General features: G+C 34.6%; 1 protein-coding gene across 2 annotated transcripts in view; it reads left to right on the forward strand.

The window, feature by feature from the left end:
• BARD1 (BRCA1 associated RING domain 1) overlaps positions 1-19,380 on the forward strand; it is a 126,209-nt gene that overhangs the window by 85,855 nt on the left and 20,974 nt on the right. For both annotated transcript variants that reach the window (XM_051983611.1, XM_051983612.1), the window contains exons 7-9: positions 4,667-4,775; positions 14,073-14,208; positions 15,890-15,982. In XM_051983611.1, the coding sequence (XP_051839571.1) occupies positions 4,667-4,775; positions 14,073-14,208; positions 15,890-15,982 (338 nt within the window). The remainder of the gene's footprint in view (positions 1-4,666; positions 4,776-14,072; positions 14,209-15,889; positions 15,983-19,380) is intronic.

A 19,380-nucleotide genomic window follows, 5' to 3' on the forward strand; every position in this document is an offset into this window, starting at 1 on the left:
ACAGTCTAAACAGATATATCTACTTGGCCAGACTGCCGAAGGGCTCCACCACTCCAAAATTATTTCAGAATCCCTGCCTCACACCAAAGACCATGCACTAAGCAGCCACCCCTTTTTTACACTCTTGGTTTTTACTGTTTTTTTCTCAGGCCCTTCTGAAAGCCTGGGTTTTGGCACTGACTGATCTGCCAAGCCCCAATTACTCCCAAGATCCACTCTTCCTATTCACAATTCAAGTAATCCCACTCAAAAACAAAAACAAAAACCCCCCAAAAACACCACTGCTTATTTGTAGTATATCATCCCCCCCTACACACAAACCTACAGTATCTAAACTGTTGCTTAGATTCCAGGCCATCTGCTCTTGCTATCTCAACAGCCTGATTTCTCATTACCAGCCTACACAGACCAACCCTGCTTGCTAAGCTAATCCATTTGTTGTCCCCATAAAGCTTGTTATTTCTTCTTCAAGACACGTGCCATCCTCCCAACTAGTCAAATACTGTCCCCTCCACCGAAATGTGCCTTTAAGTCTGATGCTCACAACTGGCCATTGTTGACCAATGGATAGAGGCCTGGGCCTGGAGTCAAGAACGTATCTGAGTTTCAGTCAAGTCTATGTGACTCTGGGGCAAATCATGTAAGTTCTGTCTCCCTCAATTTCTTCAATTGTAAAATGGGGTTTGTAAGTAGTGATTACTGAATGAGATAACCTATAAAGCTTAGTGCCTTGTCTCAGGAGGTATTTAATTTTTAATATTAATTAAAAATAAATAAAAAATGCATTTAATAAATATTTATTCTTTTTCCCTTCTATGTAGTTTAACTAGGAAGATCATGAGACATGGAGACCTGAGTTTGAATTCTGGTTGTGATACACTTCATAGCTATGTGACCATGGTTTAAGTTTTAGAGTCTCTCCAAACCTCCATTTCTTCATCAGTAAAATGGGAATAATATCGGTACCATCTACATCTGAAGGGTGTTTGGAGTAAAAGCATTTTGTGACCCTCTTATGAAGTGATCCATGAATGCAAATTATTACTTGTATTAAGTGTTTATGAAAGAGCATAGAGAAAAAAATCAGACAAAAAGGCATGGAAAGGAATGAGTGAGAGCTTCTCAGAAGCCTGTTCAAGTCATTGTTTGCATAAGTAGCAAAAAGCATTCAGTGGAACAAAGTCTTGGTGCCTTCTGAGAGTCCTGCCCCTGTGCCAACCCAGAGCCTAGTGCTAAGGTGAGAGGCAGGTTGCAGCAGCCAAGGTTACGATTCACAGGGAGTTCTGAAGGGTGAGTAGGCCAGAATTACCTGGATGTCACCATCTTGTTGCTCTTATATCCAGTAATGTCATTTGTGAGGCGTGAGCAGTAGAATCTGATTTTTATTCCAAACTTCTGACTTGTATAGGTTACACAAGTCAGTTGTGCTGATTTTTTTAGGTGTCCAAACAAACCATTTTTAGTTTATAGAAAGAAAAAATAATTGCGAAGATGATTTGAGGCAGGTTTTGGTTCACTTGAGTTTGGCACTGGAAATTTGGGAGATCTCAGATGATAAAGAGAAAGATTTAGGAAAATCAGGGGTCACCCCCCCCCCCCCCCCCCCAATAGTTGTCATCTGAACCACTGACATACTGCAGAGGAGCAGAAGAGATGCAGATTGGCCTTGATAGATGTAATTTCCTGACGGGGACTGCTTGTTATAGCAGGTCAATCACTAGTCTGGACTGAAAGGGAAAAAAAAAATCAGAAAAAGAGTTTGGACTAGTCATGTGTTAACAGTGACACTCAGAGAACATCTATTCTAAACATTTCCCCAAAATATAAGAAAGTCAAAATAAGAATCCATTAATAATTATATTTCAATATAATTGGTTTCTTTTGTAATTAGATATATTTTATTTCATGTATTTAAAAACATTATTTTGGCAAGGGCGTACATGAATTTTGCCAGCCAAAAGATGTCCATGACACAGAAAAAAACCCCATATTAAGCATAGAACTAGTCCCAGACACGGGATTACTTAGGTTGAGATACCACCACGAGCTACTGATACATAACAATGTATTTTATGAGCATTAAGCCAAAATAACTTAACATTGTAGTATCACCTTGACCAGGGATGACTTCTTAGAAAGTATTCTGTTTAAGCAAAGACCCTTTGGTGCAGAACAGCTATTATTCTCACCAGTAATCTCCTTCACAGTTAAATTCACAGGTCTAAATTACAGATACATAAGCATACATATATGCAAAGGCACTGTGCTAGATACTGGAGATGTAAAGCTTGCCTTCACCATCAGCTTGGAGTCATCCTTCTCATTGTCTTTTCATTTGTAACCTTTCTCTTGCTTTCATATTAAATTGGACTTTGTCTCTGATGAATCCTTGAATTTGTAAACAGCTCTTGCTGCAGCGACTCCCACTCTAGTTATCAATTATTTTTCTGTCTCTTAAACTGGAACTGTGGAGAAGGTCTCCAGGATGTTGGATGACCTCTTTTTGGAGGATTTACCAAAGAACAGGAATAAGAAAACATGATGGAGTTGTGTTTTTCACCGTTGAAGGTAGTAATACTCTGAGACATGAGATCACTGACCCTTTGAAGTTGGAGTATTTCATGACTTAACCAATAATGCAATGTAATAAATGACATTTTTCTTTTCTGGCTAAATTGAATTGAAGGATTTTTTTTTTTTTTTTGGCAGCATCTTGATTTAAAGATGCTTGTCTTTAGATGCCAAATGCTTTTCTTGATGGTGCATGACAAAGTAGGAGCCCCATGACAATGTTTAATAGGGTAGCTCTCCCATGATGCCAGCCTGAGGTTTGACCAATTACTTTTTAATCTGAAGCATTTGTACTGTGCCATCTCCCAGCTCATTAGTAATAGAGAGAGCCTAGTCAGCAGTATAGCGAATTGAGTGCCAATGGCCAACAGTCATGGGGAATCCAAGAGAAAAGATCCATGAGTCTGGATTCCATACGAGCTTTGAATGCTAAGGATACTAAATAGAGCTTGGAAGCCTGCTCTTCCTTATATTCTCAAATTCTACAAGGTTAAATATCTTCTGAGTTCGGGCCATTTTTGACTCATGGACTAGCAGAACCAATCATGGGAATTCAAGTGATGCTTTGAGTAATTGGATGCTTGTATAGTACTAGGAGTGTTTTCCCCTTATTGGAAGAAATTCTCCTCTGAGTGTCATACTGTTATCATCTATTTTCTTTTATTTCTTCATTAATTATGGTGACAAAATATTAATTGTGAGCTTGAGCCATATCATATATGCAACCACTACTTTACATATGCACATAAATTTCATCTTCTCAAGTATGGCTCATATACTGGAGTGACTAGAACTTTTCACATCTATCTTGTTCAGTCACGTTCTGTACTTCATATTTGGGGTTTTCTCAGCAAAGTTATAGAGGTTTGCCATTTCTTTCTCCTGCTCATTTGCCTTAGGACAAAGCTGAGCCAAATAGGGTTAAGCGACTTATTCAGAGTCACATATTTATGTGTGTATGTGTGTGTGTGTGTGTGTGTATATATATATATATATATATACATATATATGTACATATATATATATAAATATACATATATATGTACATAAAATAGTTACATATAAGAGACTAAATACCTACAAAGTTTAAGCTCACAATTAAAGCACTAATGATGTTAAAGGGACACTAAAACTTTTGGGACACTGCGTCTAAATTGCTTCATAGGAGAGGAGTGGACTTTGTGGCTTATTATTGTGACAAGACAACCTGTATGTAAGCCAGTATGCTTAGCATACATAGTACTCATTCTCCCAACTCTCCCCCTTTGCCCTGCCTATTCTCCATAACTACTATGCTATATCATCTTCCCTTCATATGCAGAAGTTCTGGTCTCCTTCAAGAATCACCTCAAAAATCACCTTCTGTAGGAAGCCTTTCCTTTTTTTCTCTCCCTCTAAGGTTGTCTTCTGTCTACTCTGTCTGCATCATGTATATATTCATTTGCATACCAGATCCCTCCTTTAAAATTTAAAATTTTCATAATACCCACTGTTTTTGCCCATCTTTATATTCACCTTATCAATTAGCACACCTTAAGGAAATTAAGAGATTTAAGTTAAATTAATCCACTAAATTCGTTCAGGAAGGTGTCCAATCATTGTTTTATTTGGTTATTTTTCTGTAACGTAGAAGAATTGTGCATCTGATAGATTTAAATGCCTGGCTTGTGAATTTATCTCATTTGTGTATTTGTTTGTATAAAGCTTGTCATACATGGAATGGTTTCTATCTGCAATTAAAACTTCCTCCCCCTGCCTAACACCCCCATGATTATGATTAATGATTAGCAAGCCATATTTTTTTCATGGCTGAAAAACACAGATTCATAAAAAGGGATCCACATGCAAGCAGAGCAGTACATTGAGAGCAGGAACACAGCCTTTAGATTTGGCGTACTGCCTAAATTTCATTGTCAAATATGGCAGCTAGTACTACTGGATCCATCTGCCTTGTGTGAAATTCTGACTTGTGTATTTTAGTTAAAACCGCATATTAGTAAGGAGATTGAAAACAACTCCACTAACTGTGCCCATTTTATTAAGAACCAAGTCACATATTTTATTTACTTAAACCCATCTGTGCTTATTTTTCCAGAAACATATTTGGTCTCCGGCCTGTGGATTATGCAGAAACTGAAGCTATGAGATCCGTATTGTCTCTGCCTGAGGAGAGTAAAATATATAAAAGTAGACATTGTTCAGGAGTAAGTATGGGTTTAATTTCCTTCTTTCCCCTTCCCTTTCCTAATTCTCTTCCCTTTCTTCTTCCCCTTCCCCTTCTCTTTGCCCTTCCCCTTCCTCTTCCTTTTCCCTCCTTCTTTCCTCCCTCCCTCCTTCCCTCTCTATTTCTTTATTTTTTTTTTTCTTTCTTTCCCTTTCTCTTTTATATGTGAGGCAATCAGAGTAAAGTGACTTGTCCAGTGTGACACATATGGCTAAAAGTTAAGCATTTGAGACTGGACTTGAATTCTGCTTCTTTTGACTCCAGGGCTGGTTCTCTATCCACTTAACTTCCTCTAGATTTAATATCTTTAAAACTTGAGTGAATACCAAATTCATAGGATATCTTGTAGTCTTGTTAGCTACCTGTCACTCCCCACTCACACTAAAATATATAAGAAAAACACTTCTACATGCATAGGAGAACACAGAAAAGAGTATTCTGTATGAAACTGGATCTCCATTTCTTGCCATTTTTTTAAAGCACAAAATAAGTCTGTGCATTAATTTCAAAATTATTCTACTTGTCTCTGTCTCCGTTTGAATTTTGTTTTCTTTTGTGCATTTAAAAAATGTTTCAGGCTGCTAGTTATGCGGTGATTAGAGCAGCGGCTCTGGAGTCAATAGGACCCAGAGTTTAAATCAAGTTTCAATTACTCATTAACTGTGTGGCCCTGGCAAGTCACTTAACCCTGATTGCTTCAAAAAAAATTTTTTTTAAAAAGAAAACAAAATGTTTCAGTGACCCTGTTTTTGAAAAATCATGATTGCTGAATGTCTCACCCCTCTCCTGCTCTCCATCCCCAACTAAAAACTGAAAAAGGGCATAGAGAATAATGACTTAGAAATACTAATAACACATAAGCATAGCCAATCAAAATGAATTCACAGAGTGGTTATATTTAAAAAATTGAATATATATGTGCACATCACCTTCCTTTCATAGAGTGATGAAGGGATTAATTAAGTTTTTAACTCTTTTGATATTGTTTTTCTTCACAATATTGTTTTCTTTAAATAAATTGTTCTTTTTACTTGGATGCATCAGTTTGTGGTAATTCAGAATTCTTTAAATTACTTCTTCAATTTATTCTTAAGAAATAATAATAGTCTATGACATCCATGGACCACAGTTTGCTCAGCCATTCCTCAGTTGTCTAAGAGGTATTATAAGTCAACACTTAAATTCTTGATGTTGGTCTCCTTCCCTCCTTCCTTTTCTCTCTCTCCTTCCTCCCTACCTCCCTCCTTTCCCCCTTCCTCCTTTGTTTCCTCCTTCTTCCCTCCCTCTCTCCTCCTTGTCCCCTCCTTCCTTCCCTTCCTAATTTTTTTCTTCCTTCTCTTCCTTTTTACTTCTTAATGTCCCTTTTAAAGTCAAGAAGCTTGCTTTTGCTTGTAACTTCCCTCTCTGGTACAATAATAGTAATAATAATGATAATATAATGGTAGTGATAATAGCAGCATGCATTTATATAGAATTTTAAGTTTTACCAAGCACTTTATATACATATCATTTTATTCTTACAATAACCTGAGGAGGTTATTATTGATGAAGCAAAATAGGCACCAGGAGTGGTGATATGTAATAGATTTTGGAAAGCAATAGATTTGGGAGATCATAATTGTAAAGAATATTATAAAAATAGTATAATAGAGATTTGGTTACACTTCATTCAACCTGAAGAAATCAAGTGAAGCATCTATCATAAGTTATGAAGTGCTGCTATTTAATTTATATGAAAATAGCTTCAAGGGCACAAGCAGTGACAATGCAGAGTCATAAATGAATGAGCAATTTAAATTTTGGGGTACACAACTTTTAAGGTCTCATGGGGGCCGAGGCAGGATCTATGAGGTAAGAGGAAACAGGGAGGTATTTGGTAGCTTGAAGGGAGGGATCAGGGAGGAGTTAGGTGGAATCTACCTGGTTGACCAAGACCCAGACTTGTTTAAAGTTATGGTAATCAAGATACTCTTAAGATTAGAGGGTTGGATAGTAGCGGCTGATTAAAAAGTTCTATTCTTACATCATTCTATACAAATAGGACAGTCTGGGACTTGGTCATGGCTGATAATAGCTTGATAGACTCCTTCCTGATAAGGGGGTTTCAGAGTCCACATCACCATTACTCCCATTTTACTAAGAGAGACATTAAGGCCCTTTAGTTAAGGATCACACAACCAAGACTTCCCTCCCATCTCACCTTTTTTCTATTTTGTACTGAATGCATTTTTACAATAGTTTGTATGTATATATGTATGTGTTTAATCCTGCTTAATTCTTTTCAAGTAAGGGAAGTTCATTTGATGCTTCCTGTATTTCTTTGTGTGCTCTAATTCAAAAGAAATAGCAAATTTCATCTCCTTTTTCTTTAATAGTCAATTCTTGAATTCCTCCTCTTAAGATCCTCGGAAGAAAACTAATCTGTCTCCTAAGACTTCTTTTTCTTATTTAACTACTTCAGAATACTTTTAAGATAGTAATGTTCTCAAGAAGGGGTGAGGAACTTTTTTTTCTGCCAAGGGCCATTTGGATATTTGTAATACCATTTGTGGGCCATACAAAATAATTGCTTTAGGAAATGATCCTGCAGGCCAGATGTTCCCCACTCCTGTTCTAAAGGGCCATTTGTTTTTTGTTTTATTTTTGCTATTAGAATGTTTTCACTACATCTTAATGTAGCTCTTTTTAAATGTTCAAATAAATTTATTTCTGGATTTTTCTGAATTTTTCAATATTAAAATCCTAATCAACTTTGTTTTGTTTTTCATCTGAAATATTTTGAAAATTCTTGATTCCATTAAAGATTTATTTTTTTCTCCCAATAGGACTATAATCAGCTTTGCAGGTTAAATTGTTTTAGTGTAAGCGTCTATCTCTTTTGCTTTATTGTGTTTCAAGATATTCTCTCCATTTATGTAGAAACTGTTTATGTTTTGTATAATTCTAATTGTGCTCCTTTGATATTTGAACTGCTACTTTTTGGATATTTACAATGGAATTTCTTAAGAATTTGGATTTTGACTGTGATATTACAAGGACTTTTTCTTTTGCAAGTTCTTTTCAGGAAATGATTGGTAGGTTGTTTCTGTCTTTATATTGTCTTTCTGGTTCTAATAGGTATGTGCGGTTTTTATTTATTATCTCTTTAAATATAACATTCAAGACTGTAACATATGTAACTAAGATCCTATATATTATGAGTAAGTGGGATTTATAGGACCAGTTCACAATTAGAGAAACTAGTGATTGACTTTATCAATAACAAAAACAACAAAAATCATGTAATTATATAAACAAACATATAATTAAATAAATATGTGAAAAAACACTTTTTAAACACCTTTTAAGAAAAATAACCACTAGAAAGCATAGGAATAATGAAACATTTCTTAAAATATGAAGATCAAGCATTATCTGTAATGGGAATAAACTAGGATTCTAGTGAAGCAAGAATGTCCATTATCACTATTTTTATTCATTATTATACTTGAAATGCTAGCTGTAGCATTAAAAAAAAGAAAAATAAATTGGAAGGGGGAAAAGTCAGTAATGAGGAGCCAAAGCTATCACTCTTTTTAGATTATAAAATGACATACATAGAAAACCCTAAAGAATCAACTAAAAAACTAGTTCAAACAATTAACAATTTTAGTAAAATTGAAGAACATAAAATAAACCCACATAAATCTTTTTTTTCTTTTAAAGTTTATTTATTTTTTTCACATAAATCATTTCTATATATTGCCAATAAAAACTCAGCTAGAAGAGAAAGAAAAAGTCTACTTAAAATTACTGCAGATAGCATGCAAAATAATTGGGAGCCTACTTGCTAAAGCATGCCCAGAAACTATATGAACATAATTGCAAAGCACTTTTCATACAAAGACCAATGCAGTCATTTAGAAAATATTAATTATCTGTGGATGTACTGAGTCAATATAATAAAAATGATAATACTATCTAAATTAATTTACTCATTCAGTTCTATACCAATCAGACGACCAAAAATTATTTTAGAGAGCTAGAAAAAATAATAACAGTTATTCATTTAGATGAACATAATGGTCAAGAATATCGGAAATCAATGGGAAAAAAAATGAAAGAAGGCAGCCAAGCAGTACCAAATCTCAAACTATTTGTTCACATTTGTAATTATCAAAACAATCTAGTACTAGGTAAAAAAAATAGAGTGATGGATCAATGAAATAAATTAGATACACCATATACACAAGTAAATGACCCACAATAATTTAGTGTTTGATAAACTCAGAGATCCAAGTTTTATGAGCAAGAACAAGGTATTTGACAAAAAAAACCAAAACAAAACTGTTGGAAAACCTAGAAAGTAGCCTGGCAGAAACTACAGGTACACTGATATCAGAATATACCAGAGTAAGATCAAAACAGGTATATGATTTAGACATAAAGGATGATACCCTAAGCAGATTAGGGCAGCATAGAATGGTTTGTTTACCTGTCAGATCTATGAACAAAGGAGGAATTTATGACCAAATAAGATGTAGAGAGGATCACAGGAAGCTAAATGGACTGTTGTGATTTATGAAATCAAGAGATCTGCACAAAACCAATGCAGCTAAAATTATTAGGAAGGCAGGAAACAGGAAAAGTTTCTCTCTTAAAGCGTTCATTTCCCACATATTTAAGGAACTCAATCAAATTTATTTAAAAAAAAAAAAGTTCCTCAGTTGATAGTCAAAATATATAAATAAATAATTTTCAGAAGAATAATTCAGAGCTGTTAATAATCACATGAAAAGTATTCCACATCCCTATTAATTAGAATTGCAAATGAAAACAATTCTGGGGTACTGTCTTATATCCATTATATTGGTTGACATGACAGAAAAGGAAACTGACAAATATTGGAGGGCATGTGGAAAAATTGGGACACTAATGCTTTGTTGGTGGAGTTGTTCTAATCATTCTGGAGAGCAATTTGAAATTATCTACAAGACCCGTGAAGTTGTGCATACCCTTTGACCTACCAATATTGGTATTGGATTTTTATCCCCAAAAGATATTTCCCTTCCTCTTCCTCTCTCTTCCCCTCCTCCCTCTTTCTCTTCCACCCCCCCCCCTTTCTCTCTATCTCTCCCCTCCCCCCCTCTTTTTTTTTCTCTGTCTCTTCCCCTCTTCCTTACTTCCTCTTTTCTCCCTCCCTTTTTTGGGGGGGGGGAGGTGGGTGGGCATACAGCTAATATAGAAATGTGTTTTCCATGACTTTAAAAAAAATATATAGTACCCAGGTATTCTCTTTTCTTCTCTGTGTCATTGTATTTGGGCTTAATCTCTTTTGTTTTGTTTTCTAAGTCAGTTGTCTATATTAGCTTGTTTTTTCTTCTTTTTAATATTTTGATTTTGTTCTAAATTTCTTGCAATTTTATGGAATCATTGATATATTTTAACATCTAATTTTCAGAAATTTATTTGTTTGGGAAATTTATTCCTTTACTTTCTAAGCCATTCAATCTCCTTTCCTATTCTTTCCTCTAGAGCTTCTTTTTCCAGCCAGAGTTTGTCCCATCCCATTATAATCATTTGTAGAGTGAAAGAATTGTTTCAAATTGTTCTGAAGTAAAAGCCTTGAAGTAATACTTTTAACTGTCCTTGACACATGCCTAATTGTGAAATCAAGTTACATAGTAATTATATTAAGCATTTGTAAGACAAATAAAATCATTGTAGAATTTAAATATTGATTGCTTGGACTTGCCATTTGTCATTTTCCCACTTAGAAAACATTTTAGAGAGGGATGTAGACTGTATGAATACATTGTGTATTTTATTACCTTATAACCTGGAGGTGATGCAATGGATAGAACACTGATTCTGAAATCAGGAGAACTGGAGTTCAAATCTGTTCTCAGATGCTCACAATCCCCAATGTCTCCCAAAAAAAAAAAAAAAAAAAGTATTTTCTTTTAATTTAAGTTGTGCAAGGCTATTTGTTATCTGCTTGAAGCATGCTAGTGCAGTAATTCCATCTATTCCCCCTTTCTAAGCCAAAGTGGACTGTTAGCCATTTCCCAACCAAGACAATTTAATTTTATTAATTTTTTCTGCCATTCTGGAAATCAGTTTGGAAATGTGCCTCAGAAGTTACTAAACTGTCTATCTTTGACCTAGAGATATCAGTCCTATACCTCTGTCCCACAAAAGGATTTTTTTCCCTCTAAAGAAAGAGAAAAAGATTTACTTGGGCAAAGATATTTATATTAATTCTTTTAAAAGTAGCAAAAAGGTGGAAATGAAGGAATCTGTTCATCATTTGGGAAAATAGTTGAAGAAATTATGATATATAACATTGGTATGTGTGTTTGTGTGTAATATATAGAGGACTATCTTGCTATCAGAAATGATGAAAGAATAATTTCAGAGAAACATGGGAAGACTTATCTGAGCTGATACAACTTGAAGTAAGCAGAACCATGAGAACAAATCACAAAATAACAATAACTTAATATATTTCCCATCTCTGTGCTTTCTCTTGGGGAATTTCCTAGGACTAGAATATCCTCTTTTCCCTTCTTTATCCTTTAGAATCCTTTCTCCAATGACTCCCAGGCAAGTGCAGCCTTATCTGTGACCAAATAAGATAACTATGTGTATATAAGATTACACACATACACACACCACACGGTGATATACATGTGTGTATAGGTGTGTGTGTATGGATGGATGTATGTTTGTGTGTGTGTGTGTATGTGTGTGTGTGTGTGTATACATACATACATACATATATATATATATATATAGGTGATATACATGTATGTATATGTGTATATCTATTATATATGGTGATATATATGTGTGTGCATATATATGTATATATCTTGAGAACTTTTTAGCACCATTAAATGTATTTAGAATAATTAATAGTTACTATTATTGTTATTACAGAATCAGTTACTATTTATATTAGCAGTCCTATAGTATCTTTACTATATTTTCTTTAACTTTATAAGGAGTTTCTCTCTCTTATCCTGTCAAAAAATTTTTTTCTTTAAAACAGCAAATTTTAGTTTATATTTAATGTAAAATTTATATTTAATGTAATTCATATATTTTAATATATACTGAATTTCAAACAAATGAATGTTATCTTTATTTTTAAAAATATATTTTGCCAGGTGCCTATTCTTATTCTGTTAGAATAAAAGCTCCTTGAAGGCAAGGACTACCTTTTTCCTCTTCTTGTATCCCTAGGTCTTAGTACTGTGCTTGGAATATAGAAAATGCTAAATAAGTATTGATTCATTGACTGATTATTCATTTTGCATCACGGTTATAGATTAACTTCAGTGTAGTTGTGCATATATTCAGTTTTCTTTCAACCTTTCTTTAACAGGGCATGTGCCTTAGATAGCCATTTGCATTCTACTCCACGATAGCCTTCTTATGATATGGATAACTAATATCAATTTCTATCATTTTCAATTTCTGTTATTTATTAAAAACTCAAATTAAATAACCATGATAAGAAAAATAAAGGAAGAAATTTCTAGAACTTTTATTGGTTGACCCAGTTTAATGGTTTCCTAGGGTTGAGAGAAATGTTAGTATAGGCTATATTTAGGTGTCTCTTCAATATTGAATTTCATGCAGTGAACTAATTTAGAATAAGATGAGTTATATAAATTAGGGAAGCATCTTCTTTCACTTAGGACTATTTTTGGTGGGAATATTTATTTTACAAATAAATTTGACAGGGATGGATGTTAAACCTCTCTTTTAAAATGAGCATCGTTATCATTAAGTGTTTTATTACACATCCTCAGTGGGTATATTAACATTTGCCAGATGCTGTAGGGTTTATCGAAAGTAGGTTAGACTTGATCCCATGAACATATGATCCAGGGAGTAGAAAAAATATCTGGACACAGATATATTTTTGTATACAGGGATGATGTTCACAATAAAAAGGGCTCTGCTGTGAGACCTTTGCACTGAAATCTTAGCTATCTAAGACCAGGGAATTGATCATTTTAGGTGGCTGGGTATTTTAGATATGCTGGAGGGCTAAGTGCTATAATGTCTTTATTGTGGCTTTTTTGTTAGGTCCCGCTACACTAGACTAGACCTCTGTAGGCCTCTGCTCTGAGACCTTTGCAGCAAAATGTTAGCTATCTAACACCAGAGAATTCATTATTTTAGATGGCTAGATTATCCAAGATACCAGAGAGCTAAGCACCAGCATATTTTTATTATGACTTTCCTAACTATACAGTGATCATGAGTGATCAATAATCTGCCTGGAAAAGTAGAATGATTTAACGGGTAGAGAACTAGACTATCTTCTCTCTCATATCTTACCTTTTCTGTCTGTCACCCATCTCCAATTAGAATGTAAGTTCCTTGAGGATAAGAACTATCATACTTGTTTATATTTTTATTCTTAAAACTTAATATAATTCTTAGCATTTAATAAATGAGTTTTCTTTCACTTATTTTTATAGTATTACCTCCTTTATGCAATGAGGAAACTGAGCATTAATAAGCTGAAACTGAATATTTGAAAACCAAAGCATTTTACTCATTCATTCAATTCATAGATAGCAAAGCTGGATCTCAAGTTAGAGTTTTGACTCCCAAATCTTTTGACTCTTTGTATTAAACTTCTTAAAACCTTGTCAGAATTCCTATTTCTTAGCACAGTTGTACATAGTAAGCACTTAATCGATGTTTGTTTCTCTTTCCTTTCCTTCTGGCCTTTCCATTTATCGTGTTAAGTATAATCTTTGAGTTTTTAGTACCTGTTTTTGGGTGTTCAGACCTTCTCCACCAAAGGTTTTCTTTTGTTTCTTTGTGAGTTTGGAGCCATTGTGAGAGATTTTTGATGGCTTTGGGTGGCTGAAGTTTTATTGTACAGATTTAAAAGCTTATTGAATATCTTTGGATTGAAAAATATGGTGGATGAGTCTTAGTAGATCTATTTTTCTCAAGTTAAAGTTATAGGAGAGGGTTGATAAATCCTAAAAAACACAATTTATTTCAGTACAGAGAAAAGCAAGATGCTTTAAAGCATACAGGGTCATATCAAGTAAAGTTATAGACAAAAGGGAACTCATCCAAAATAACATAGTAGTGAGATTTCTGAACTATGGGTAGAACTATAATGTGAATCAATTTGGATGGTTATGTGAAAATAGATTAAGTAGTTAAAGAGAAAGCTTCATGTCAAAGGGAAATAATTTCTGCTCTCTCTGAACGTTAAAATATGCTATTTCTTAGCATTTCTTCTATTTTCCCTTCCTAGCCTGTGACTACTAGTCACCGAAGAGATGACCCCATCGTACTCCTCAGCAGTGGCCTTAATTCAGATCAGCAACAGTTACTAAGTGAGCTGGTACCTGTTCTTAAGGCTAAAAAGTATAGTGAGTTTAACAGCACAGGTAAGTTTTATTTCTTAAGTTGAAAAGTCTTTGTACCTAAAAATTACTCTGAGTCTTCCATTGAAATAGAAAGGGATATTTTGGGTCTTGAATAAATCTAAGCATTTTTTCCCTCATTTTTATTTTGTGTATTTTGTTGTTCAGTTGTGTCCTACTCTTCATGACTCTATTGAGATTTTCTTGGCAAAGCAACTGGAATGGTTTGCCATTTTCTTGTCTACCTCATTTTCCAGATGAGGAAACTGAAACAAAAAATGACTGGCCCAGATTCACACTGCTAATAACTCTCTGAGGTCATATTGTTTGTTTTTTTTCTTTTTCTTTTTCTTTTTTTTCATTAAAGCTTTTTATTTTTGAAACATAGGCAAGGATAATTTTTCAACACTGACCCTCGCAAAATCTTGTGTTCCAAATTTTCTACTCCTTCCCCTTTCCCCTCCTCTAGATGGCAAATCATTCAATATATTTTAAACATATTAAAATATGTTAAATCCAATATGTATTATATTTGTATATATATCTCTTCATCACAAAACCATTGGAACTGGTTTCTCTCTCTCTCCTCTTTTCCTTCCCTCCCTCCCTCCTCCCCCTACCCCCTCGTCTCTCTCTCTCTCTCTCTCTTTTTTTTTTTTTTTTGCTGAGGCATTTGGGGTTAAGTGACTTGCTCAGGGTCACACAGTTAGGAAGTATTAAGTATCTGCAACCAGATTCAAACTCAGATCCTCCTGACTTCAGGGTTGGTGCTAGAACTGGTCTCAGTCATCTCTGAGGGCACATTTGAATTCAGGAACATGAGTCTTCCTGACTCCAGATATGGTCCTTTATGCTCCATGGCACCATCTCGCTGCCTCAGTGTACACTTGTAGTTTCATGGCTCTGAAGACCTCGTGGTATGGAAATGCCATGCTTTTGTAGATCAGTAACAATTTGGTAATCTCGGTAGTTCTCTGAAGTGGCACGTATGATGGTTACCTAGGCAGCATTTGGGAGGCAGAACTTTAACACTGATGGTCCTGACTCTATGCCTAGATCTCCCTCCCCTCCACCAGACTTTTTCTCATACTCTACTTTAATAAGGATGAAATACTGATACTTGTGATAGAGTCCAAAGCTTCATGGCTTTGTGTGATTTAGTTTATTTTAAACTCAAAGAAAAGTATATTTACTATGGATAGAGTAATATAATTTCATGTAATTTATGTTTGTTTATTTTGTTATAAACCTGATGTTTCATTGGGGTGAGGAATTCATGATATAGATCCTTGTTTTACCAAGGAAAGTTAACTTATTTGCAATTCATAATCTTTGAAAGTTTCTTGGTGTGTGAAGAAATTAAATTTCTTGCCTTGGAAATGACAGGACTTAGTATGCGTCAGAGGAAGGATTTGAAGCCAGACCGCCTTGATTCTTGAGACTGGCCCTTCAGCAGAAGGCACTAATGTGTATCATTTTAGAGAAAGGAAAAGAAAAGAATCCAAATTTAGGTTATATTGACATCCCATGAGTGCAAAGAGAATGAACTTCTTTATGCTTAGAAGTTCAAAATGTTGGTTTTGGTGCGTGTCCAAATACAGCTTTATAGAATGTGCAATGAGAGAGGATAATGAGCTTACTTCTTGGTAAATAGTTTATTTTGAATTGTATTTATTTTTCTCATCCTATTTCTTTTCAATCCTAGTCACTCATATCATTGTTCCCGGTGATACAGTCCAAAGAACCATGAAATGTATTCTTGGTATCATCAGTGGATGCTGGATCCTAAAATTTGATTGTAAGTATCGCCTTTGGTGGAATTACATATGAACTTGTATTTCATTTTCCACAATGTACAATGTCTGGTATGCTACTAGTTGATTTTTCATACTAAGATCATTACTTGGAGTAATTTTTCATAAATTTCTAAATAGTATTACTTAGGCAGAGGGAGATATAGTTTATAATGCTAGCCCACGGATCTCTTTCTCTTTCAAACTTATGTTTCACTGTTTCTGCCATTCATTTTAGAAGCTTCTCTATGTTGTTCCTTACACTTAATATTTCTTCTCTTGACTTCATACCTTTGACCTGGATGTCTCACATGCCTGGGATGCTCTTGTACCTTGCATCCATCATTTAGAGCCCTTTTCTTCTTTCAAGAAGAGGTTGGCTTAAACACTATGTTCTACAGAAGTGCCGCCTTCTTGTGGGTTATCTTCTGCCCACTCTTATGTGTACTGCCTCAGTTTCCTCATCTGTCAAATGAGCTGGAGAAGGAAATGGCAAACCATTCCAGTATCTTTGGCAAGGAAATCTGAAATAGGGTCACAAAGAACTGGATATGATTAAAAACAACTGAACAATGCTTAAGCTGCTACTACTACTACATACTAGCTGTATGATCCAGGGCAAATTATTTCACGCTTTGTGCCTTGATTTCCTCATCTGTCAAATGAGCTGGAGAAGGAAAATAGCATCTAGTATCTTTTCCAAGAAAACCCCAAATGTAGTAATGAACAATCAGACATGATTGAAGAACAACTGAACAACAAATAGACTAAAAAAAGGAGAAAAGAGTATTTAGATTTTTTTTTCATAAAGAGTCCTTCAATAGAATGTAAGCTCTTTGAAGGCAGGTACTATTTTTGCCTTTCTTTGCATGTTCAGGGCTTAGCACAGTATACATTTAAGCATTTGATGAAAGCTTAGTGGCTGATTGATTAATTGTATTGTTTAATTTCAAATAAAGTAAGTTAGTGTCTTAATATTAGAACTCTACAGCTAAGCATTTGAATAAAAGACTAGTCTTTTATCCAGAAAGATAATCTAATTAATCTTATCTAGTAGAATTTTAAGAAAATGTATACATATGTATATAATATTTAAAAGATTTTATTATAACATGTATATATATTATTTTTGATCCATATTAAAAAATATGTTAAATGCAATATATGTATACATATTTATAGAGTTATCTTGCTACACAAGAAAAATTGGATGTAGAAAGAAAAAAAAGTAGGTACTTATATAGTACCTACTACATGATGGATACTGTACTAATTAAGCATTTTACATCTATTATCTCATTTGATCCTTACAAACAACCTTAGGCAAACAGTCAGCTGCTGTTATTATCCCCATTTTTACAGATGAAGAAACTGAGGCAAACAGTTTCACTTTCCCAAGGTTTCACTGCTATTTAAAAAAAAAATTTCTTTACATCTTCCTACCTCTGGTTTTATCCAGCACTCTACACTGTGGTGTCTCTTAATTGCCTCAATGAGGCAGTGAAATGGAACAAATTTATTACTAGATAGAGCAGTGTCAGGAAATTTGAGTTCATGTTCCTTCTATGTCATTTGCTTCCTATATAACCTTAGGCAAATCTCTTCTTTCTCTGGGCCTCCATCAACTAAGTGTCCTAGACACCGTCCTAAACACAAAGTATACAAATAAAAAGCAAAATCAGCTGTGCCTTCAAGGAACATCTACATACAGCTATATATAGTGTAGATGATCTAGCACAGGGAATGGGGGTCAGACAGGAAAGAACTATTAATGTAGCAATTAAGCTGAGATTTGAAGGAAGGCAGTAATAATAAGAAGAGAAGGTAAGAGAAAAGCATTTTCTCTTATTTCCATTTCACAGATGGGAGAAAAGAGATGAAGTGAATTGCTTTTGAACTCAGAACTTCTTATTCTGCGTCTAGCAATCCGTTTTCTTTGTCACCTAGCTGCCCTAGTATTTGCAATATCTGGTGTGTTGGATTACTGGGAGTATGATGGTGTCCCTGATAACAATAGGGAAATTTGGAAGAGGGATTGGTTTGAGTGAGAAAGAGAATGACGAGGTTTGTCCAAGGCCCTGAATCTTGAGGATTCCAGGGCCTTGCTACCTTCCCAGCAATAATGACAATTTTGAATTGATTATGCTTCCAGTGGCAAGGTGGCTAGGAAGTTCACTAGAAGAATGGCTGCTCAGATGGTTTGGACCACATGAAACACTCATTCAGAAAGTTTCATGCATTTGCAATTCTATTTTCACTGCATGGAATTGCTTCTAACCTACACTATTAGATTAGCTAAAGTGCTAGTAAAATAGAACATGAAAGGGTTGGACAAGATTTAAATCATTTATTCTAAATATTTGTTGAAAGAGAATCTTACATTGTATTGGTTAAAAAATACAAAACCATTCCCTTCCTTCCCTTCCTTCCCTTCCTTCCTTTCCTTCCTTCCTTCCTTCCTTCCTTCCTTCCCTTCCTCCCTTTTTATTTACAAAACATATACATGGGTAATTTTTTTCAACAATGATCCTTGCAAAACCTTCTGTTCCAAATTTTCCCTTCCTTCCCCCAACCCCCTCCCCTAGATGGCAGGTAGTCCAATACATGTTAAATATGTTAAAAAAAATATGTTAAATGCAATATATGTATACATATTTGTAGAGTTATCTTGCTACACAAGAAAAATCGGATGTAGAAAGAAAAAAAAGACCTGAGAAGGAAAACAAAAAATGCAAGCAAACAACAACAGAAAGAGTGAAAATGCTATGTTGTGATCCACACTCAGTTCCCATAGTGCTTTCTCTGAAAACCACATCATTTCAAGGGATCCCCTGTCAGTGGAATTATTTTTTGATCCAAACGATCAAAATAGGTGGATTGAAGTTTCATAGTAAAATGACAGTTTTCCCCTCTATGCTCTCAGTTGAATAGAGACCTTCACTTTATTTTTAACTTTGAGTCTTATTTGACTTGTTTGTGAAATACTTATTTGTACACATGCTCAACTATTGATGTACATATACTTTTTAAATGCAACTACTTGTCTTCCCTGTTGGGAGACTTTAGTAATAACTCATGGGGCCTGATGAAACTAAGTGGCTATAATTAACAACACCGCTCCATCTGTTCCCACCAGTCCTTGTTATTAGTCTTCTTCAGAGTCATTACAAGTTAAGGATTGTTATAACAAATAATTGGACTCATGCTGGTGGAACATTTGTCTCTGAAAAGAATTTCACCATGTCTCCCCTCTCTTATTTGTATACCTTCATATATTTCTTGACTGAAATCCATTTGTCCTCTATGGAAAAAAATCAACATTTCAAAATCATTTGTCGATTAGTAGGTTGTATCTAGAACTATACCAGGAACATTTTTGAACTCAGAAGTTCTCTATTCTAGC

This window comes from Antechinus flavipes, chromosome 3, assembly GCF_016432865.1.
Source record: "Antechinus flavipes isolate AdamAnt ecotype Samford, QLD, Australia chromosome 3, AdamAnt_v2, whole genome shotgun sequence".
NCBI classification, from domain to species: Eukaryota; Metazoa; Chordata; class Mammalia; order Dasyuromorphia; family Dasyuridae; genus Antechinus; species Antechinus flavipes.